The sequence below is a fragment of the Oncorhynchus masou genome, chromosome 21 (genome assembly GCF_036934945.1).
Source record: "Oncorhynchus masou masou isolate Uvic2021 chromosome 21, UVic_Omas_1.1, whole genome shotgun sequence".
NCBI classification, from domain to species: domain Eukaryota; kingdom Metazoa; phylum Chordata; class Actinopteri; order Salmoniformes; family Salmonidae; genus Oncorhynchus; species Oncorhynchus masou.
The window spans coordinates 8882887-8907590 of NC_088232.1; the positions used below are offsets into that span (position 1 = coordinate 8882887).

At 42.9% G+C, this 24704-nt stretch overlaps 1 protein-coding gene across 6 annotated transcripts in view; it reads right to left on the reverse strand.

The window, feature by feature from the left end:
* The window catches only part of LOC135507774 (protocadherin Fat 1-like), a 101660-nt gene extending 77912 nt beyond the window's left edge, over positions 1-23748 (reverse strand). For 2 of the 6 annotated variants that reach the window (XR_010450709.1, XM_064927413.1), the window contains exons 1-2: positions 22155-22329; positions 16896-20185 (exon numbers count right to left, since the gene is read on the reverse strand). Coding sequence is in view for 5 of the 6 variants with exons in the window: in XM_064927413.1 (XP_064783485.1) it covers positions 16896-20157 (3262 nt within the window). In the remaining variant the exon portion in view is untranslated. Of the gene's footprint in view, positions 1-16895; positions 20186-22154; positions 22330-23510 lie in introns of those variants that run through there. The other 4 variants (XM_064927410.1, XM_064927414.1, XM_064927409.1 and 1 more) reach the window with 4 other exon arrangements.
* Positions 23749-24704: the final 956 nt, after the last annotated feature.

Genomic DNA, 24704 nt, shown 5'->3' on the forward strand with positions numbered 1-24704 from the left:
TCGTCGGCGTGCCATGAAGGCGTAGCTCTCTGACCAAATATGGTGTCCTATAGGATATACTACACCCCTAATGAAATAGTGAAGTCTTGTTACCTTCTAGGACCTCCGAGGAATAGATACTAATGTGACTTGATTTGTTCAAACAACATTTAGGGTGAGATTTTCACTGATTCCTTTCTTTGCAAATTGAACGAGTGGAAATACAAAATTGATTGCGTGCTATATGGACCTTTTTAGGGTATTGAAAAAGGATTTGATTTAACAAAGCGGCACTTCATGTTATCTCTGGGACCCTTTGGATGATAAATCAGAGCATGATTTCAAAATGTAAGTACACATTTCACCTTCAGAGGTGAATTTATCAAACCTATCGCGTTGAAAAAAGTGTTTTTTGTTAGGAGCTCTCCTCAAACAATAGCATGGCATTTTTTTTGCAGTAATAGCTACTGTAAATCGGACAGTGCAGTTGTGGGTCAAAAAGTATTTAGTCAGCCACCATTTCACTCCCAGCTTTTTAGATGGAAATTGTCTTAGTCCATACATATAAAAACAATAAGGCCAGCAATCAAAATGTAGTTCAAAGAGCATTCCGCACTCTGCTATGGGGATCAAACACAAACGCTTAGGAAAAATGTATTTTTCAGTATGTAGATAGCACTTGAAAGAGAACAAAGAAAAAAAGAGAAAGGAAAGATGGCACTGAATGAGTTTCTCTTTCTCCCTATTTTAATCATAGGTAGGTGTCGGTGCACAGCATTGTGGGGAATATGTTAGGGTTGAAGGTTGGTATTGACATCAGCCCCTGATGTCTGTTTCTACATGACAGGCCTGGTGTTTTACAGCAGGCCATATGCCATGAGGGGCCTATAGCTTTCAGCTGAGCAAACAGAGGAGCTTTCAAAAGACCTGTTAGGACTAACATTTCACAACAATACCCCCCCACCCCCGATGACTGAAAGGAGATCAGTGATGGAACCATCAAAACGGCACACTAGAAAGCAGGCTAGTCAGCAATCCTTCTCTGGATGGGTGCACAATCGTTTCCCTCGAGGATTACCCAACGTTTATAATGTGGTTTCTCATGCACATTTTATTTGGGGCTTTAAAAATATATCTGATCACGAGGCAGGCTTGTGTTGTGTCATGTCAAGGCTAAAGCAATAGGAAATGACTCAGTTGTTAAGCAGACAATCTCTAGAAAATCTCTTTCCACACAATTTAAGTAAACATTAACATAAAAAAATGGTCACAATGACCTGCTATCGAAAGCAATAAAAAAAGTGAGATCATTGGACCGGCCCACCGCCGACGATAATAAGTTATAATAAAGCCAGGGCGTGGGCCTGGTTCCCGTGTATAGGCAAGCGGTAATCGCACACTGCTGTGCACTAGATATGGCAGAGAGTCTATAACACTGTCCTAGTGTGCCATATACCGAAGAATGATAAGACACTGCTCCATGGCATCTCTCCTACTTTTCCTACGGCCTGTCTTTCAAAAACCTTTGTTGCTCCCTGTAACTCAATCACTTGCACTGCAGGACTGTAACCGAGAGAGAGGCCTACATTTCGCCTCAGGGGGGAATAGAAAGATTCCGGGGGAAAAAAGAGAGAACTCCAAAACACCTGTCACTGACATTTCACTTTTCAGGGATTTCAGAGTTTTTATTCACCTCAGATTTACTGTATCTTATGTCTGAGTCTGAGGTGGTTTTTGTCATTACTCATCATTACTGCTAGCCAGGGATAGCGGTTAGCTTGAGGCGTGTAATAAGGCAGGGAGGCAGTGCGGCAAAGAGGGAAATGGATAGCACTGTAACACTCCATAACACTTCCTACAGCCATGTGGGGGTATAACCGGACCCAGAAAATACTCACACGCCTCAACTTATTCCACATTTTGTTGTGGTACAGCCTGAATTTAAAATGGATTACATTTCAATTTTTTTGTCACCTACACACAATACCACATCATGTCAAAATGGAATTATGTATTTTGACATTTCTACAAAATTTAAGGCTGAAATGTAGTGAGTTAGTAAGTAAGTTTTACAATTCCTTCGAAAAGAAGGCACCTATTGGTAGATGGGTAAAGAAAAAAAAGACAATTGCTGAATATCCCTTTGAACATTGTGAAGTTATTAATTACACTTTGGATGGTGTAACAATACTCCCAATCACTACAAATATACAGACATCCTTCCTAACTCAGTTGCCGGAGAGGAAGGAAACCGCTCATGGATTTCACCATGAGGCCAATGGTGACTTTAACAGTTACAGAGTTGAATGGCTGTGATAGGAGAAACCTGAGGATGGATCAACATTGTAGTTACAAAACTGTAGTTACAAAGTTGTAGAAACATTAATGGAATCACTACAGTAAGTCACTCTGGATAAGAGCATCTGCAAAATGACCAAAATACTAAAATGCGGTTACTCCAATATACTAACATAATTGTCAAGGGGAAAATAAGGAAAAACATGCATCCTGTTTGCAAGAAGGCACTAAAGTAATACTGCACTATCCATATTTTCAAGAACAGTGGTAGCTGCATCATGTTATGGTATTAGGCTTGGACGGTATACCGTACATTTTATTATTTGTAGTTACTTTTTAAGTAAGTACCTGCAGTCAACTTGTGCAATAGGTTAGGAGATAAAGCAGATCGTGTTTACCGTTGTTCCCCAGAGCAGTTGAACCAGTCGCGTGTTTGTTTGTAAATAGCACAACGGGAGAAAGTGGGAGCAGCTGAGACCAGATGTGTATTGACAGGGATCGCGTTTTATATTGAAAGTAACTTTTTTTTTGCTTCAAAAGAGTTATCACCGACGTGCAGCTATAGTTTTCCTTCACAGAAAATACATTAGTGCAACACAGCAGAAAAAAAGCTTAATTGTCATCAGATGACAACAAAAGTGCAACAAGTAAATGAGCTAACAATGAAAAAGCAGTCTTTTTTTGCAAACAAAAAAAACAATGCATGGCCATCATATTTCTAATGTCTATTATAGAAAAAAATGTAACCAGCTACATTTCCTAATGTTTTGCTTAAATATTGCATTTTACCGGAGAAAAGTAGGCTGGCTACACTGAGAAAAGTATCAGAGAAAAGTAGTTACGTCAGTCAGAGCGATGACGTTTGATAGAATGCTCATTCGTGAATTCTCTTCCTAGTGGAAAAGTGCAACTGAAGCATATTTGTTTGATGCTGAGCAAAAATTACAATAAGAAGCATTTTAGATCTGCATTTACAAAACAAAACAATTCTGAAACAGGTCGATCTCTAAGTTTAACTTGCTAGTTATCTAAGTAAGTGGCTGAATTAATAAGGTCACGGGGCATCATATTGTGTTAGCTTTCTGCCGTGTTTGAGAAGCCAAAATCCTTTGAATGAGTTATCTGTACAGCTACCACTGCAGCTTGATTTCCTTGCATTTTTTCTTCTCTCCGTTCTCGACCATCTGCTCCTGCCCCATCTTATCCAAGCAGAGCAGGCAGGCCCGTTGCCCTAGCGACTCCCAGACTCTGCATTCAAGACAAGCATGCGTCAAACATTTATTCATTTGCATAATATCTCTCGTTCACATTCGCTTGTAAATGTCCAAACTCACCAAAAATTACATTCGGTAGGTCTTACCTACATATCTATAACTTTATTAGCTGGATAACTTTGTTAGCATTCTGGTAAAAGATGCCTAATGGGATTTTTTCTGTTTTTTGGCGCCCCTTGTGTACGAAGCCAGTAATATGGATACCGCCCAAACGTAATGGATATGCTTGTAACCGTTTTCACAAAATAAAAAATGTGCAGAGTGGAGCTAAGCACAGACAAAATCCTTGAGGGAAACCTGGTTCATTCTGCGTTCAACCAGACAATAGGAGACAAATACCCCCTTTCAACAGGACAATAACCTGGAGTTGCTTACCAAGAAGACAGTGAATGTCCCTGAGTGGACAAGTTACAGTTTTGACTTGAATCTACTTAAACATTTATGGGAAGACCTGAAAATGGTTGTCTAGCAATGATCAACAACCAACTTGACAGAGCTTGAAGAATTGTTTAAAGAATAAATGGACAAATGTTGCGCAATCCACGTGTTCAAAAGCTGTTAGAGACTTACCCAGAAAGAGTCACAGCTGTAATCGCTGCCAAAAGGTGCTTCCTACAAAGTATTGACTCAGAGGACTTAAATTAGATATGTCTGTTCTTTATTTTACTACATTTGCAAACATTTCTAAACACCTGTTTCCACTTTGTCATTATGGGGTATTGTGTGTAGATGGGTGAGAAAAAAATATTTTTAATCCATTTTGAATTCAGGCTGTAAAACAATTAATTAAGTAAAAGGGGTATGAATTAAGTAAAGGATTAAGTAAAGGGGGTATGAATACTTTCTGAAGGCATGCAGGGTGTAATATGGTCCATGTCATATGGGCATACAGGGTTGTCAAGGCTTGCCGGCTGGCACCGAATGTGAAATGCACCCAAAAGGGCGATCGTGAGGTGGAAATCAAGAAGAGAAAAAAAAGTGATTATATAACGAAGTAAACAGATTACAAAAATATATATATTGCCAAACAGAAAAGTAGTCAAAATGTGCAAGTGGGTTTTTTTCTCACGGAAGCACTGTCGACTACTCACTGCACTCGTTGAGATAGCTTCTGGGAAGAACAGATGTGCAGGGATTTGCAAATGTGAAGCACGAATAAGAAACGTGAGTGCTAATCTGACTGCTAGCGTCCTGCGAGAGCACCGGGAAAGAGTATGAGAGAGTGTGTGAGAGGCGGGTAGAGAGAGTGAGGGTGGAGACTGGGAAAAGAAGGAGTGAGGATGAGATGGAGAGAGCGGTTGAATGGGTGAAAGAAAATGGAGTGAGAGACTAAGATAGAGGGGTGTGTGTGTGTGTGTGTGTGTTGTACTTTTCCGTGTAAGGATGAGAATGTGTGATAGAAGGTGAAAGAGAACAGGGAGAGCGAGAGGGATGAGACATTTGTTGTGCCCGTGCCAAGACGATGCCCATGCTTGAGTGCTCATCCGTTTGACTGGGAGACACTGCATAACAGAACCATTCCACTCGCTCAGGAGTGTCGGGCTTTTAAGCAGCCCGCTGCCAACCCTAAAGCCATTGGCATGGAGAAGAATACTTTATATTAGTGCAGTTCTGCACTGCAACAGGTGGCTAACAAGACTACATGGTCACAGAGGACCTTGACCCAAACTCACCCCTCACAGGAAATATAAACAAACTGTGGTAGATAAGGACAATTTGTACAATAGCATTGTAATGGTCGACCGGCAGAAGTAAGAAAGTCCAACAAAAAAATGTAGTTTGATGAGGCTCTGACGCCTAGAATAGTTCAATTTAAAGAGAACCCATTTCGATGAACCTCTAACTGAACACAATGACAATTTCAGTCGACATTTACTTTTTATTCAAAAATGAAAGCGCGACTGGCTTTAAATGAACCTACCAGGAGACAAAGCGTCTATCGAAACATGTCAAATCAATAGTTGGCTGGACAATTACAGTGTACAAATTATGAATCAGAAGGATTTAGCCATGACACCCATACCATTTTATTCCATTCGCTCATGAGCGTCAGGCTTTTAGCAGCCCACTACCTTAAGCCATCAGCCAAGAGAAGATGACTTTATATTACTGAAGTTCTGCACTGCTACAGCAATTATCACTGAATTATTGTAAAGCACAGAACACCGAAAGAGTTATCACAGTGAATCATTGTAATGTTTGTTTAGGTTTCAATTAATCCCGGAAAGGATGGGTTGCCAAATGATTTGACAGGAAAAGAAAATGTCATTCATTCATTCTAGTTGTGACTAACAACAAGAATACATAGTCAGAGAGGGCCTTGACCCTTAAAAACTGTGGTAGGTAATTCCAACACATACAATAGCAGTGTACTGGTTGACTGGCTTGTATCTTTTTTTATAGTTTGATGAGGCTCTGACACCAAGAATATGAAGTTCAATTCAAAGAGAAAACTATTTCAATTAAGCTATTGCTGAAAACAATGACCATTTCAGTTGACATCTACTTTTTATTCAAACATGAATGTGTGACTGGCTTTAAATAAACCTACTAGAAGACAAAGCATCTATTGAAACCATAGTGGACCGTATAAATGATGAATCTGAGGTGTTTAGCCATCGCACCTATAACTCTAGGCTAGTCAAATGAGGAAGTTGCAAAATATGCCCTTGAGGCAATAAAAACAGTTGACAAAACCTAGGCAACCTACCTACCCAGACAGACTTACTCTCTCTCTCCTTTCCTTCCCTCTTCCTTGCATACCCTACGGCAACACTTTCCACAGTCACCTAGCAGTTAGCTCTTTTTATTGTGTAGCCTAACGGCTAACGCTGTTCCAACAATTCTGCCATCTCATATAGGCGTGAGAACTGCAAAGTGTGTTCATTTAAAAAAATCAGTCTACCGGAACAGGTCCACCGTGACATTTACTCAATAGCTAGTTACAGCAGGGAGGCTGAAAGAAGTCCTCTGCACAACACATAGCCGCTGAGTGTTGTTTTTGACAAAATGGTGAGATAACATGGTTGCACTTCGAGGCGCCGAGGAAAATGGCAGAGGAGGTCTGTAGGTCTGAGGACAGAAAAAAATGTCAGTAGATTGGATAAAGCCAGCTGATCCAGGGGAAAAAACAAAAATGTACCACACAGTGGGGGTAGTAACTGCAGAACTATACTATGATGCTCCCTATTTAGTTCAGAGGATGAGGTATACTCAGTATTTCTGGCATGTATAGGACCAAGGTCCCTGTCATGAAAGGGGGTAATTAGTGGGTGGGGGGCTAAATTGGGGAGAGACAAACTCTTTTCCCCAGAAGGCCTTGTAACTACAATGGCGCCGCCACAAATGGAGGGATTGCACATGTCATGGATATCAAAAGCTGGCAATTGAAACAAATTAGAGCACCAAAAAGATTACCAGTGTCAAAAAAGGATTAGGATTTGCAAAACCCTGTTTATCCCCCGTGCTTATTTTCATATGGTAACACGATGTCTACTTCAGAAACTGAGTCAATATCACATTTTTCTGGCATTGAAAACCGTGTAATGAGGAATTAGGCTGCAGTCAACTTTACACAGCCCAGAGAAAAACTAGTTTCGCAGTTTTGCTATTGTCGACAAAGGAGACGAGATGGTCTTCCGGTGACCTTCACAACAAGAGGCCGTACAGGAATAATTTACGCGCTTCGGAGACCACGAGAGAACAAAAACGTGTCTTCTCAAGACCGAGAGATCAGCTCGTTCGGCTTACGCCAGCACTCCCTTGGTCTGCACTTGAAAAAGTCAGACGTCTGCTTTGAACTACCTCTTGGTAATTCTGCTCTCCTTTCCCCTCGCATTCCTCAGCCTTCTTAGGACTCCTACCTCACATGTCTACATAAACTTTCTCAGTCCCCCCCCTCCCCTCTTTCCACCGGCCCTGGCGAAATGCTTCAAATTCCTCCAGCACGTAGAGCCCTGGGTGTATTAGAAAAAGAGTCCTGAGCTAAGCTTCCCATGCCCCTGCAACTTAAATCAAATCATCTCTTTGGTTCCAAGAGTTCTCAGAAGCTAAGCCCTGCACTTCCAACATTTTTCAGCCCATACTGTAAGTATTAATTCCTGAAACTTTTGAAAAATTCATAAGGCTATGAAGTGCAGCCAAAGGAGGAAAAAACTCCACCTCATGGGATGACCACATAGCCTACAGGGCTCGCGGTCGCACTCATCGTCTTTATTACCTTATAGAATGGTGGATATTTCTGAATACTGCAGACAGCTTGAGTTACACAAGGTAACACATCGGCTAAAGGCTTAGAATCACCATGCAAAGGAGGACTTAGCAGGCTACTGAAGTGTCAAAGACCATATCGGGGTCATTGACCAAATATGGTGGCGCTTTGAAGAGTGACCAGCATTCAGGGGGTATTCAGTACATCGGTGTAGATCCGGGAAAACAAATCATCCAAACAGATGCATGATGGAGTTCACACGGAGTCTCTCAACACAAAAAGCGCATGTCTCTCTGCTTGCCGTGTGATTACCGCACGGCAAGAGGTGCCGGAGCACCAAACCAACAGCTTCTACCACCAAACCATAAGACTGCTGAATAGTTATTAATCAAATGGCTACCCGCAATATTAGCGCCGACCTTTACATTTTTTTGCACTGACTCTATGCACACTCACTGGACTACACACACACTCATGCATACGACACCGACACACACACACACTTACAAACACAAAACACCACATCTGCATATTGACGCCACACTTTCACACCAACACACACTGCTGCTCCTCTGCTTATTATCTAACCTGATTGCCTAGTCACTTTCACCCCTACCTACATGTCCCTATTACCTCAGTCACCTGAACTACTTCATACCCCAGCACACTGACTCGGTACCGGTACTCCTTGTGTAAAGCCTCATTATTGTTATTTTATTGTGTTACAAAAAAAAAAAAAGATTATTGCCACCAGAGGCAAAAACCAGCCCTATCAACAGCTGGGCTTAAGGGAAACGCTACCTTAAAACTTTAGACAGACCGAATCATTTCAGACAACGTAACAATGTGGAGCAGTGTGCTTCACTCTACATACTGACCTAATCGTATAGTCTTAAAAGGAGAGGGTACTAACCAAAAGCACTAAACAACTACCATTTACTAAAACTGCACTAACAGACCAGTGGCACATTCATGTTTTACAGTGGCATGGATATTCAAAACTATAGCTTCATGACACTGTGTAATAAAATAAGAACCCTATTCTAGATTATCTGGCCCAAGGGAAAAAATGAAAGAATGGCTGCATTCATCTGGAGTGAGGGGGATAGGGGAGAACGTAGCAAGATAGACAGTGAAAGAGAGAGAGTCTTTAATGAACAAAAAGGGGAGTGATGCAATGAGAACATGCCTGATGGGATTTTTCTATTTTTTTCCAGGCAGAATTTAGCCCATTAATTCCAGTTGAGGAAGCCTATTGGGACATGCCCAGGCAGTTTCCATTGTCACAGAGTGCAATGTTATTGTGAAAGCCTCAGAGCGGGCCTGTGAGCTGGGCACCTGGTTTAATATCACGTTATAAATTTAAGGCCTGTTACCTCCCGGCCCTCCGGTGCCAAGCCTCGTTCCTCTGACAATAGCGGGCGCGATGCACCGTCTGTCTTCCCCTTATTGCAAAATGTTTATGAAGCCCCCCTGACACCGACTGTACTCAATGCGCTGCAGTAAATGGTTCCTGTGGAAAGGTCTTTTTTGAAGACAGATAAGGCGCTTTGAAATATAGGCCAGCTCTCATTTTCCAAGAGGCTGCCATCCTGACATTTACAAAGGTTGATTTTTTTTTTTCATTCAATTATTATTGTCTTTGGAGATTAGAGTGGTATTTGATCTTGCAACCTTTCGATTACTGACCCAACACTCTAACCACTAGGCTACCTGCCGCCCCCTATATACTGCCTATTTGGGGCGACAGGTAGCCTCGTGGTAAGAGCGTTGGGCCAGTAACCGAAAGGTTGCTAGATCAAATCCCCGAGCTGACAAGGTAAAAATATGTTGTTCTGCCCTGTTAACTAGGCAAGTCAGTTAAGAACAGATTATTTTCAATGACGGCCTAGGAACGGTTCAGGGGCAGAAAGACTTTCACTTTGTCAGCTCGGGGGATCCAATCTTGCAACCTTACAATTAGTCCAACGCAATAACGACCTGCCTCTCTCTCATTGCACTCCACAAGGAGACTGCCTGTTAAGCAAATGCAGTAAGCCAAGGTAAGTTGCTAGCTAGCATTAAACTTATCTTATAAAAAACAATCAATCATAATCACTAGTTAACTACACATGGTTGATGATATTACTAGATATTATCTAGCGTGTCCTGTGTTGCATATAATCTGACTGAGCATACAAGCAAGTATCTAAGTATCTGACTGAGCGGTGGTAGGCAGAAGCAGGTGCGTAAACATTCATTCAAACATCACTTTCGTGCGTTTTGCCAGCAGCTCTTCGTTGTGCATCAAGCATTGCCCTGTTTATGACTTCAAACCTATCAACTACCGAGATGAGGCTGGTGTGACCGAAGTAAAATGGCTGGCTAGTTAGCGCGCGCTAATAGCGTTTCAAACTTCACTCGCTCTGGGCCTTGGGGTGGTTGTTTCCCTTACTCTGCATTGGTAATGCTGCTTCGATGTGGTGGCTGTTGTCGTTGTGTTGCTGGTTCGAGCCCAGGGAGGAGCGAGGAGAGGGACGGAAGCTATACTGTTACACTGGCAATACTAAAGTGCCTATAAGAACATCCAATAGTCAAAGGTTAACTTCTTGGATATAGGGGGCGCTATTTTAATTAATTTAATTTTGGATGAAAAACGTTCCCGTTTTAAACAAGATATTTTGTCACGAAAAGATGCTCGACTATGCATATAATTGACAGCTTTGGAAAGAAAACACTCTGACGTTTCCAAAACTGCAAAGATATTGTCTGTGAGTGCCACAGAACTGATGTTAAAGAAAAAACCCAGATAAAAATCCAATCAGGAAGTGCCAAATTGTTTGAAACCGCCTCATGCCAAGGACTCCTTATATGGCTGTGAATGGGCCCCGAATGAGCTTAGGCTTTCTGTCGCTTCCCCAAGGTGTCGACAGCATTGTGACGTATTTGTAGGCATATCATTGGAAGATTGACCATAAGACAATACATCTACCAGGTGGTCGCTTGGTGTCCTCCATCGCAATTATTGTGTAACCTCCAGCTGCAGTATTTTTCCGTTTGCTTCTGATGAGAAGCCAACTGCCACCACTGATAGATTATCAAATAGATATGTGAAAAACACCTTGAGGATTGATTCTAAACAACGTTTGCCATGTTTCTGTCGATATTATGGAGCTAATCTGGAAAAAAAGTTTGGCGTTGTAAGTGACTGCATTTTCCGGTCTTTTTCTTAGCCAAATGTGATGAACAAAACGGAGCTATTTCGTCTACACAAATAATATTTTATTGATGTATTATATTACGTTAAAATAAGTGTTAATTCAGTATTGTTGTAATTGTGATCATTCCAAATACAATATATATATTGTTTTTCTTCCAAAATCGGCTTTTTTGGTCCTCCAATAATCGGTATTGAAAAATCATAAATCGGTCGACCTCATATATATATATATATATAAATAAATAAATAAGTAAATAAAGAGGCATTACAGTTGTTGAGAGGTATGACAGGAATGTTGGGACAGTATTGGAGTTTAAATGCATGTTTGGGCAGCATTTTCTATCCCAAGCTTTCCAAACCTAAGAGGCAAACATGGCACCGAGGCCCAAATACGTCACTGTCTCCATCTGTATAACACAGGACTTGAACCCGGTGCCATTAAGCTGCTGTCTCTGGTCATGCTACCGTAATTCTGATGTTTCCTGTCTTTGGTCTCTACATTGGCAGCTTAATAGCAAACATGATGGACGGGGGGGATTTCGAAAGGAGCATCATCTCTCGCTGTTTGATTTTAAGTGGCTGTCTTTCAACAAATGAAACCTCAAGACTCGGTACGCCAAGTACCATTTCACTTTGACATTCAGTCAGTTACGCATTGATAGCCAATGCATAATCTGGAGAAAATAAACAGCCAGCTAAGCCTCTGTCGGTTACCCCCCTTTCACTGCGGTAAACTCCATTTTGATTGGGGCAATGATCGGAAAACAACGACTTCACATTCAGCTGAACACGCCACAGGGAACTGCAGGTCTTTTCAAAGTAACATGGGAACACAACGCCAAGATAGAGAACTGAACATCAAAAATGGTTTCTTGGCCCAAGTTTCAGCATTCTAATTATCCCAGTAAACTTCACCAAAATTGAATTTGTGACAAAACATGGAGTTACTGCAGTCTTGTATGTGTCTGCAGAATGTCTGTGCAACCATTACTTTAAAATGTACAGTAGTTTACGTAAAAAGAAAAGAAAAATGTCACCAACCCTTTTTAGCCGTTGGTCTCTTGACTAGATTAGCATGACAAGAGTTCATTCGCAATCGAGCACGCCATCTGCACGCGGCACCTTTACAGGTTTTCAACCAAAACAAATACTTAACGGGATGAGAGAAGCAACCAACTTTAACTGGGGAAAGTGTGCTTTTCATTTAGCATCCTACAATCAACTTCGGCCCGCTGCACATTCCTGGTCCCGTCCCCCCAGCAACGGGCGCTCAAGCAAAAACCATTACAAGTCATGTGGCTCTTTTCAGTGTGCTGAAGAAGTCACACTTCTGGTTGAGCTTCTGCGTATAGAATCAACAAAAAATAGAAGGGACCGGGCACGGGTGCTTGGGTTCAATCAATCTCCCATGAAGCGTTGGTTGTGCAGACATGGCTATCGCCTCCCACTATCGCCCCACCCCACTCACCCTGGGATAGTGAAGGCAGCCAAACATGAAAAGACAAAACCATTCGGCACATACTTCCCTTATCTGGCATCACTGAGGGTCGGCCCTACCTTACTCTCGACAGAAAGGGCAATGGGGGGGCAATTTGGAGAAGAAGGCCCGATTTGAAGAGGGGAAAACACAAGCTCACAGAGATTTGCCATTAAACATCAAACTATTTAATTTGCCTCCACAAAGAGCTCTTTCAGCACACCGGCTGCCTCCAACTTGAAGCGAAAGGGCAACGCATACATTATCCAATGAGCAAAGGGCAATGCATACATTGTCCAACGAGCATCTGGACGGAAGAGGTGATTCACTGGGGCTGTTTGAGACTCCTTCCCTTTTTCCTACATAAATGCAAACACACCGCATGAAGGCCTACACATTTGTTCACCTTTGCTACTAGTACATTTTAAGCCTGGAGACTTATCAATATGCATTTTCACCTCTTTTTTTCCAATGCTCTTCTTCCTCCAGTTAAGTGAATCAGTGCAAATACAATTTTCACCACAGTTCACAAAGTAGGCTAACGAACTAAAAAAGACATGCCTTCGATAGTGCTTGTCAAAACAGAATCAAAACAAGCAACCCCTGGAGAAGAAACACAACGAGAGAGAGTCTGGTCGAACGAGCTCTTTACGTCAAAGGCTGAAATACAAGGTATTAGGAGTTCTAACAGAAAGACGCGCTTAATTGATCACAGAGGACCCCGACCCTGACCTCATAAAACGGCAGTCAATCCTTTGGTGGCAAGCACCAAGTCTAATTGATCTACTTGGAGAACTGTCTGCGTCGACAACAACGTACCAGTAGGGGACATATAGGGTCTAGGTCCATAGCTTACCTCACCTCACAGCCCACGACAAACATCATCCACCCTTCCCTCAGCAACAACAGCTGCATTACTGTCTTTAAAAAAAAAATTAATAGGAACGTCGGTGAAAGCATTTATAGTGCACTGCAGAGTGAAGACCATTAAGAGTCGATCTCAATTTAGATGCACAGAGAGAAGGGAATGTCCAGTGGCTTTGTCCCAAAATGAATGCCACTCACCACCTCGGCAACCCCACAACAACAACTTCTACCCGTGATGAGGGGGTGTGTATTATCTTTATATATATATATATAAATAATCAACGATATCGCAATATAGCTAGGTGGCTGTACCTGCACCAAAATACCTGCACCATTATTTTTCCTTCATAGCTTGTTCTCCATCTTTTTAAATAGGGAGCCATTTTGTTTTTAGCACTTTTAGCACTATAACTGATCAAAACTTGTTTCTTCATGGCTTTCTCTCTTGCCCCTCTGCAGCAGACATATTGTGAGCAATATGTTTGGAACATCGAATCGCAATATAATCACAGTATAGATTCACAATATATATACAGTAGAATCATGAGAAATACAATAAACACTTTATTGGCACCTAAGTATTGTGATAATATCTTATTTTGAGGTCCCTGGCAATTCCCAGCCCTTAAATTCTACGCCCAACCACAACAGCCACCCTCTCACTTGAAGCCTGAACTAGCCTACTTTGTGAGAGGAGTCCATCTTGTTGTTCTTATCTCTGTATCATGACCTCAAGCTCCAGCTGTTTGTTCCTTTTTCTAACTGAATGTTCATTAAATCAAGGAACTAGATTCCATGCCTGTCCCTGGAAACATCAATCAGGAGAGCGGCATACCTAGCTGGCCTTAAGTGTGTCAGGCCCCCGTTAGCTCGATAACCCCAACAGCAGTGTCTGAGCACACGAGGCCAGAATTAGCTTGGACTGCACACAACATCTCACCAGGGCTCCACATAGCCCCCAGCTCTAAACATGTTTGTGTGATGTGCAGACGTAAATACAAGGGCCAGAGATCCAGATGGGCCCGGGCCAGACGTTTGGCAGATATAGGTATCTACAGTCGGACAATAAGAACTGGATAGGGGGAAACATGTTGATTCCTATCTTAGAAGTAAAAACTTTCTGGGTTTTGCTAATCTTATCTTGGCCTAAAAATGGCTGAATTTCTGCTGTTAGCAAAGACAATACCCTGAAATGGGTTAAAAAATATATATTGAAAGCTGAAGTTACATAAATCAATTTCCGCCTCTGTTCACTGAACTAAATTAAGCTGGTAACTAACTATAAAGTTCAAGATTTAGGCTTAAGGGGATAAACTGAGAGCCAAAATGGTATCTTCTTGGCGGTAAGACGAGAGGTATGGGAGTCAAATTGGCACTGAAGACCTTGTCATTTGCACATTCCTCATCACTACCCCTCCATTCTCAAACCCGGGGTTTCAAGAGGATACAGGGGATGAATAAAGCATGCATATACGGAGAACATGAGATTCCAAACGGCATTTAACTTAACCAGCCACAGATGTTAGCCAGCCTTCCCATACTAGCCCCCTCAGAAAAACCTTTCCAGAGCTTAAGGTGTGTGTGTGGTTTCTGGCATGTACCCTTTCGTTTTATCACTTTTCCATTTGTTTTCTTCTCTTCTCAACCTTTGTTTTTCTACTTGTCGGAGACCACTAGCTGTGGCTGCATGACTCGTTGAAAGTGATGCTAGGTGTGTTTGACATCGATTTCTTGTAGAGCATAATCCTCATGTGGTAACCTTGCACCCCCTTTCCCCTGCTCAGAACCAGACCAACCCCACAAACCACCTTCAGTCAATGCATGAATTCTCAGGAGGCACACCGTTGCCTTGGGCATATTTGGTTTGCTACCAGCACTGGCTGTGATCCCTAACAACGGGACTGAATAGCAGGGCAATCCTATCATTGCCACTCCTGATAAATCACCCTGAAGGCCATGGAGGTCGAGGGCAGGGGAGGAAGAGCAGGTCAGGAGCTCCCGGTGAACTGCATCCAATACATTCAGGAGTGGGATATCAAACAAGAAGTGGGTGTCCCTTACGGAAACAAGAACACTTCAGAGATTCGTCCCAAGATCCACAGCCCCAAGCCAAGGGCCGAGTCTCAACTAACAAACCACAGAGCAGAAATCTCTGTTGCCTAAATATAAAAACTTTGTTTCTAATGTCAATTCCCTAAAGAGTGCATTGTGTGTGAGAAAGTTTCTAAAACTTTGATGAGTGGGACCGAAGCCATTTTTAAACCAATCTCAGATGAGTTTCAAATTGCATTTCAAGATTCAAAGGCTCGCTCCAGTTCTCTCTATTTACATTTTCCCTCTGTATCTTTGAACAAAAGAGGTAGAAATATCTACAAGCAACAATCTGACAACTACCCCAGAGAGAACAATCACACTAAGACTGGACAGGCACAATAGCCGACAGATGGTCCTTAAGGAGCAATGCTTCATGCCAGCTCATCCCGTCATGCTAAATTTACCAGCAAAGAAAGTGTGATTTCCCCACAGGTTCATGGAAGGCCCAACTAATTTACTCCACTTAATAAAGTGTATGCCTCCACCTGAATCTAAATTAACATTCTCTCGTCAATTTCTCATTTAGCTACTTTAAAATCTGTAAATTACATTTCCAGAGACTTTGCATTGAACTTCCAGACTTAGGGGATAGACTACATATATGCTAAAAACCTAATGTTTTATGCATCAAGTTTCATTTGTACATTAAATATGTATATTCCTAAACTGGCACTAAGCCACCCAGAGAATGGTACCTATGTTTAAAACGAAGGGCAGCAAGTCAGGTCTGACGCACCCAAAACGGAGGTGACCAGTAGCTTTTTGTGGCAAAACCGTTTGAATTCCAGACTGTTTATTTTTAAACCGTTGGCACAGGTGTTTTAATGTCCGTGAGCAGCTGAAAAAAAGTATTACTACTTTCCTTTTAAGACCACAAAGAGGCCAGCAAGTGCATATCGCCAGCAACACAACCATTTAGATTTGCAATACTAAAGCAGATATGACAATCACAGAAAAATAACTCTTTCATTGTGCAAACAATTTCCATCTCATGTGGGATGAGCCAGCATGAAGCATTATTACATTTGCATATGACTCGTTTTCAACATTGAAGCAAAATGCAGTGTTCAGCACAACAGTGCTCGTGTGGGAAAGTGGGAGTCAGTGGGTAAAATCACTAAGCAACCCTCTTAATTCCACGGCAACTAGTTTGGAATGTCTACAACAGGTCTAGGAGACAGCTGCTCCAGCTGTTCCTGACATCAATTCTCTTTGCTCAGACAGAAAAATGAAAGGAATCAGGAAGCTTAGCAGTTCTCCAGGAAGCGAACCTCACCTCTATTCACCATTTACACCCACCGCTGATATTTCAGGGGGGGGCATGGGCAGAAGAGCACAGTCTGCACAGATACAGGGGATTGTACCCCATTTTGCATCCCAGTCATTTACAATTCATGCATGCCCATTTGGTGCCTTAAATAATCAATTATAAACAAAATGGGCCTCCACATAGGGGCAATATGCTAATGACAGAAGAAAAGAAAGTGAGAAACTCACCAGTCTCTTCATCAATGGTGAATATCCCTAGGCCAGAACCGTCCCGTATGGAATAGTGTATTTCTCCGTCTCTTCCTTTGTCTTCGTCCTGAGCCGTTACTTTCATTACTGATGTCCCAATGAGGACGTCCTCTTTTATAAATCCCTTATCCACAAACGAGGGGAACCACGGGCGATACAGATTCTCATTTACGTCCACTACATCCACCTCAATAAAGCATGTTGACGATAAGGAAATGGGCTTCCCTTTGTCCTTGGCTTTCGCCGTGAGGTTGTACACCTGCTTTTTCTCGTAATCCAGATTCTGCAGGATGCGCACCGCGCCGCTGACTTTGTCCACATCGAAGTTGCCATCCCCGTTATCGATGAGGCTGTACCGTACCTGACTGAACAGCCCGACATCCGGGTCGTGAGCCTCCAGCCACATAATCACAGTGCCGATCGGGAGGTCCTCCCTCACCTTCACGCCGTAATTTGACGGGATGAATTTGGGAGGATTGTCATTGACGTCCTCGAGAATGACCTTTAGCAACACTGTAGACACAAGTTGAGGTTCATTAACGGCTTGGTCACGTGCAGCAATCTTCAGAATGTAAACCGGGTGCACCTCACGATCCAGCGTCTTTTTCACCGTCACTACTCCAGTCAGCTCGTCAATGGCAAACTGGTCAGTGTTGGCCACAATTGAATACCTGATTACTCCGTTATCTCCCTGGTCCTTATCGGTGGAATCCACCTGGACGATTTCAGTCCCCACTGGTGTGTTTTCACTTATCTCCAACCAATATGAGTCTTGCAAGAACTGCGGACTGTTATCGTTAGCATCCAAGATCTTAACGTCTAAAAGACGGGAGGAGGACTTCTGGGGTATTCCTAGATCGTAGACTGTGACGTTCAGTGTGTAGTGGTCCGTCGTTTCCCTGTCCAGTGGAGTGTGAACCAAAAGCCAACCGGTGTTCATATCTACAATGAAACGACTCTCTGTATCTCCTCCTGAAATAACGTACACCAGTTTTCCATTAAAACCACTGTCTGTGTCTGAGGCGCTTAGATGGACTACCCTAGCCCCAATCGGAAGGTCCTCTTTGACCTCAATGACACTGGGGAAGGACTCTGCAAACTGAGGGGAGTAGCGATTAACCGAATGGATGTCCATGAAGTTATCGTCGGGCTCAGTTGGGGCTTGGATCTTAGTGCCATGAAGCAGCTTTTCTGCCAACATGGTAGCAACCCCAGTGTCGACGCACTTCAGCTGGACAGGCTTGCGAGCGGTGATGACAGTGATGTTCATAGTCATTGGTTCAGTCTCATGCTCTCCATCACTGGCTCTGATGTGTAAGCTATGGAAGGACACTTTAGCTGCCTCCCCCTCGCTCAGTTTTCGTTTCAAAGAAAGCACACCCGAGTTGGAGTTCAACTCAAAGAGATCAAGATCATTCCCAGCTTTTATGTCATACCGCACGAGCTGCAATTCGTCTGCGTCAATAGCAGACACCGTCGTTATCTGCTCTCCCACGCCATGGTCTCTAGGCACCGTGACTTCACAGTCGACGTTTTCAAATAGAGGCTTATTGTCATTCAGGTTATTCAGTGTGACAGTAACTGATGTCTCCACCTCCCGTCGGAAAGGGGTACCCCAGTCTGAAGCCCTAATTTTGAGATTGTAAATCCTTGGCATCAGCTCATAATCCAGCTCCTCTGAGGTGCTGATGACACCAGAGAAGTAGTCGATGACAAACGGCTGCGGGCTCACGTTGGCAATGCTGTAGGTCACATATCCGTTCTCGCCACTGTCCAGATCAGTGGCTTTCACTGCTAACACGTTGGTCCCTACAGGTACATTCTCATCCACAGTGGCCTTGTACGAGGTCCGTTGGAACTCAGGGGCATTATTGTTAACATCTATAATGTCAATGATAACCTTAGTCACTGCCTTTTTGTCACTGGTAATAACTTGTAGTTCAAATTGTGTGGCATAATCCGCATAGATGGGTCCAGTTGTGGTGATTAAGCCAGTGTCTGGATTAATAGCAAAACGATTCTTCTCTGCCTTATATCTGAAAGCATACTTCAACTGTGGATACTTTGGCAAGGCAGTTACCATGGCAACAGGTGTATGGAGAGGGGCAAACTCACTGAGATTGACCCTATAAACAGCACGTTCGAATTTAGGGGGGCCCACTTTAAACTGTGGGGATGTTACATGTACCACTTTCGCTGAAGAAAACTGTGGGGGGCTTCCTTTGTCCTTGGCCTGTAACGTGAGGTTGTATCCGAAAGTCTGGGTGTCCCAGTCTACATCCTTGACCGCTTTGATTTTGTACTCCTTGCTCCCGGGACTAGTTCTCAGGGCCTTAAACTGCTGGAGGGGGTCGCCCGCCACCACGCTCAATGACGCAATCTCCCCATTTGGTCCCTGGTCGTTGTCCTCAACGGTCACTATGGCATAGGTAGGGTCGCGGTCAGTGCCTGACGGCGCCAGGGTGACGGCGGTGATGACAGGCGCGTGCTCATTGGCCTGCTCCACCCTCACCGTCAGCTTGGCCATGCTACTGAAGCCGCTGCTGCCGTACAGCTTCATGCCTCGGTCCACAGCCAGGATCTCCAGGTCATACAGCTTGGTTTCAGCGTGATCCAGCTTGCCCGTCAGCGTCACCACCCCACTAGTGGGGTGGACGGCGAACATATCTGTCCACTCCCGGAAGCTGTAGTAGTACTCCCCGTTCGTCCCAATGTCGGCGTCCGTGGCTGTGACCTTGGCCACACTGGTCCGTATGGCCGTGTTCTCGAGCAGCGAGACGCTGTAGGAGGTGGGAGAGAACAGAGGCCTCAGATCGTTGGTGTCCTGGACCTGGACCTTGACTCGGGTGCGAGCCTCCACGTTGGTGCCCCTCTCCACGGCTTTGACAGTGAGCAAGTAGTGGTCTTTGACCTCCCGGTTCAGAATGGCAGTGCTGCCTCCTTTGGTCCTTATCCTCAGGAAACTAAAGTCTCCCAGGACGTAGTCCTCTGCTTTGAAAAGGTTCTCATTGTCTCCTGACACTATTTTGTACCGTATCTCCCAGGTGGGGTCTGTGATGTAGATGCCCATCTTCGCATGACTCTCTAAGTAGGTCTTAGCAGCAGAGTTCTCGTATATGGTGGCATTGTAAACAGAGTGAGTGAACTGCAGGACCAATGCCTTCTCCGTCCTTTGGTTCCCTGTGCAGCCGCAGAGGAGCTGCAGGAGCAGCATGAGCAGTGAAGTCAAGTATTTCCCCATTTTCGTACCGTGTTCTCTACCAAACCACCTGGAGACACACAAAACAGAAGGTTAGAATCAAGCTAAAAATAAATAAACATTAAATTAAACATTTAATTAATTTTTCAGAAAATCTCAATAGGGCTGGATGAGTGCTTTAATTTAAGAGCATAATAAAATGTGTCTTTATGCTAACAAGCAAAAGGGCTATATGTTGACCCTTCCTAAGAGAACTGTGGTTTTACAGTGGCACGGTGAACGGCTGCTGTTAATATCTGCTCGACAATGGTCTCTAACCTTATCCCTCTCTTTACTGTGAGCCTCAATGGACTCCTTTAAATGGCATGACAAATGATGGTCAGGCTGATGAATGGGTGTTATGTTAGAGGGGAAGAGGGAGAAAAGATATAGGCCAAATAACTTATTTATCTTAGCCGGCATTCCTCTTAATATTTCAGCAACAGGTTTAATAGAAAAGACACACTACGTAAATATGTTTTACTGTTTCAAAGCCCAGTCTCTTCACTTTAGAACATATACTAATTTAATTCAACCCTCTATGTAGAAATGATGACGGGGGTCATTGGTAATGACCAAATAGCTGTAAGGCATTCGAGTCTCACTTATTCCATTACAGGTCAAGCGAAAACGGACTTCAAAGCTATGATAAGCAGATTTCACTATTCCTTCTACCAGCCTTTAATTGCACATCTTTGAAATGCTTTGATCTACATGTCATTACAAAAAAAGAGCTCAAGCAGATACATTACACGAAGAAAGGTTTGGAAATGGTGGAAAAGTGGTACTGTCCTCGCATAACCAGATATGCAAACTGACTCAAAATAGACGGTCTAACACGAAAGGAAGTGACATTCAGGCATACAGGTTTGTGCTCATATTGGATTTCACATGTATATTACAAGTACATTATTCTGCCTGGAAATAGTGTTTGATCAAAACAACTGAATTCTAGCCCGAAAAGCTGTTTCTACACTGACTCTGGGGCCTTAGTTCCTGAGCTTTTCTACTTTCTGTCTAGTAGGCTGTGCTATAATAAACACAGCGCTGCTCTTTGGGCTTTTAGAGGGTTGCCATCCGGAAAAGCACATCCCAGCCTAATGACGGACACTGCTGTCCAGCTGCCTTAGATCATGCTGAATGTATGTGGGCAATAGACTACATCTATACATTTTATGGGGCTAGTAGAATAATGCATGCATGAGAACTTTCAACAACAAAAAAAGTATGCATTGAGGATATATTTTCCCCCCCTGAGGATTAGGATAACTATTCATGTCTTGAGTGTAGGGCTTTATGGCACGGTAATATCAGGTTAGTAAGCAATCGTAAGTAAAATAAATACATGTACAATGTTGTTGTTTTTATTAAGTCTGTATACACATCCAGGATTTTTCGACTGCTGAACTAGGCTATTCCTGGCAAATCAAAGAATTACAGAAAATAGATATATATTTACATGTTTTCCCATGTTATATAGAATAATGAACTTTTTTTGCTGAATTCATGTTCTTGGAGGATGACAAAAGACAAAAACTAAACAGCTTCGTGAAAATCATTGCTTGCCGTCTGTTGTTTAATTGTCCAACACATCCACCAGCGGTCCCCATTCCAATTCATTTCACGTAGACACCGCAGCCGTGCGGGAGCCAGATGTATGGATTGTTTAAAGAAATGGCAACAATGCCCGAACCGCCAATACAACACAATGTGTAAAACAATTCCCACACATAAACAAAAGGCGTAAAACAGTGACCAACTTCAAAAGCCTCTCATTTCGATAGTAGCCGATTTAATATCTTTCTTAAACACTTTAAAACGTTAAACTTCACTGGAGGAAGGAAAGGGTTCTGTGATTTCTGTCCACTGCTCGAGCGCCACTGACAGAGAACTAGTCCGGTCGGACTATCTCAACTTTTATTAACTCCGATTCACAAACCACAAAAACAACTTGCTCATTCACAGGGAAAGCGCTATAACAAACACATCACATTACATACCTATTGCCTCATTAACGGCGTGGATTTGGCGGTTTTTCATGTAGTTTGTAAGGTACGAATGTCTGCATGGTAACTACGTGGACTTCCCTCTCCGCGACTCTTTCCACTTCTTCTCGTTGCTCCCTTTCTTCAATACTGAATTCGCCCAGTATCTCTCCGCGTTGCGCACTCCCGGATCTACTTTGCTGGCATGAAGATAAAACAACCAGCTCGCTCCCCCGCTTTAAGAACCGAGATAACGGTTAATTTTGATCGGCTCTATTTCCTAATCTAATTTCAATGATTTATTCCTTCCTAGGCTATAATTACTATTATTATGTATTTTTATGTCACCTTTATTTAATTAGGCAAGTCAGTTTAAGTACAATTTATTATTTACAGTGACGGCCTACCCTTGTCAAACCCGGACGACGCCGGGCCAATTGTGCGCCACCCTATGGGACTCCCAATCACTGCCGGATGTGATGCAGGCTGGATATATTAATAGGCAAATCATTTAAAATATGATTTCATAGGGAAAAATCATGCCAATACCTATGCACTATTATCCTATATGATTGCATATTACATGCATCCATAAAGTGAACATTACAATTTATTCCTCCAATGTAGGCTTACAATGTTTTGGCACATTTACGCACGGTGCCAATAATGTTTGAGGTAATCCAAGCAAATTGAAATAGTTTGATTTTTTTCTAAATACCGTTTGTGTGAAAGGTATCCCTATTAATCTAAACAATGGCCTATACAGTAGTGAGGTTCAAATATCCTACAACGTTTTATTATGGGGCTATTTTGGGGGAAAAGTGTTTTCCTATTTAAAACCTCAAATTTAATTTCGACGTGTGCAACGAGAGGCAGTGCACATTTACACGCATGGTATTCAAAAAGTATAAAGTATCTTCACGTTGGAATATTCGTAGTAATAAATGTGCAATAATATCTTATTCCCGAAATCGTGCGCATGGGAGTGTGACCGATATGCGATTGATGGCGCTCTCTCACTATTGTTCAGGCTATTTCTCTCCAAAGCACTGCGCTCTGGACGGCACACGCTGCTGCTCACCCATAACTTTATAGTGTGCGCGCGCGCGTGTGTGTGTGGGGGGGGGGGGGCGTGTGTGTGTGTGTGTGTGTGCGCGCATGTGTGTGTGTGTGTAGTGAGAGTGGAATCTTGGAGATTGTGAAGCATAGGCTACCAGTAAAATGTACTATTAAAGCCTCCTCGGAAGTTTATCATGTCAATAATGTTGATGATGATCATTATGAAAGACTCTTGCTATTTTCATTTTTTTTATGCAATACATTATCGTTACTCTATCAGTGTAAAGCAATGCTATTTCCTAGATTACTTACCAGACGAGCTGGATGACGCTACCTCTCCAAAGTTGTGTTCAAATAAATCCCAGAAAATGTGGACAAATTTTGTTTGCGAGCATGTCGCAGAAAACGATAAAGTGACACACAGGAACCAATCCGACACCGGTTATTCCACATTATTTACTTTTTCAACTCCTCCGAAATCCGTAAAAGCGACATTTTCATCAAGCGTGTATGGCACTTTGGAGTCCACAATCGTTCATCTGCGTGCACTTCGGCTGCAACCTCGGTTTAACAGCAGTGTAGCCCACTGTTTCTACCGGGATGCCTCGGTTTTAGGAAGCAGTGACGTAACGAGGCTCACACGCCTTCGTTGCTTTCCTTGCTGATTCCCATACAAGTTCAACTAGAAAGCAAAGCGACTAGGAGTCTGAAAGAATAAAATACCTAAAAGGATTCACTCGTTGGTAATGCTCAATTGCTTTGTTTCAGGATCATAACAATTACTTTCCCTGTTGAACATAAACTAAGGCTATATGGGTACATTAGGCTGCAAATGTCTGCATGAACTCATGAAATGACTGTAAGATGCAATATATGGAAAATATGTTATATACCCTTTATATATAAGGTCAACATGCATGAAAGTGGAAAACACAAACACAGACTACTATTCCACAGTGCAGTCACAGCCACATACCAGAAGTTAACCCCATGCCGTGTGCAGGTCGGCCACAAACTAACACACCCTCAAGTGCACGTTTAAGTGTGATGCGAACCAGTCATCTGGTGCATGCTGATCCCTGTCCTATGTCCATTCACCAATACCTCATTATACAACATGAATCAAAAAAATATTATAATTTAACAGTAAATATCTCAAGTGTTCGCCCTGTATTATCAGCTATGTACAGTGTTTTAGCAATGTGAAAATAGTTGTAGTATGAATAGCAGGGGAAGATAATATTGGTGGTATTCTCTCTCTCTCTCTCTCTCTCTCTCTCTCTCTCTCTCTCTCTCTCTCTCTCTCTCTCTCTCTCTCTCTCTCTCTCTCTCTCTCTCTCTCTCTCTCTCTCTCTCTCTCTCTCTCTCTCTCTCTCTCTCTCTCTCTCTCTCTCTCTCTCTCTCTCTCTCTCTCTCTCTCTCTCTCTCTCTCTCTCTCTCTCTCTCTCTCTCTCTCTCTCTCTCTCTCTCTCTCTCTCTCTCTCTCTCTCTCTCTCTCTCTCTCTC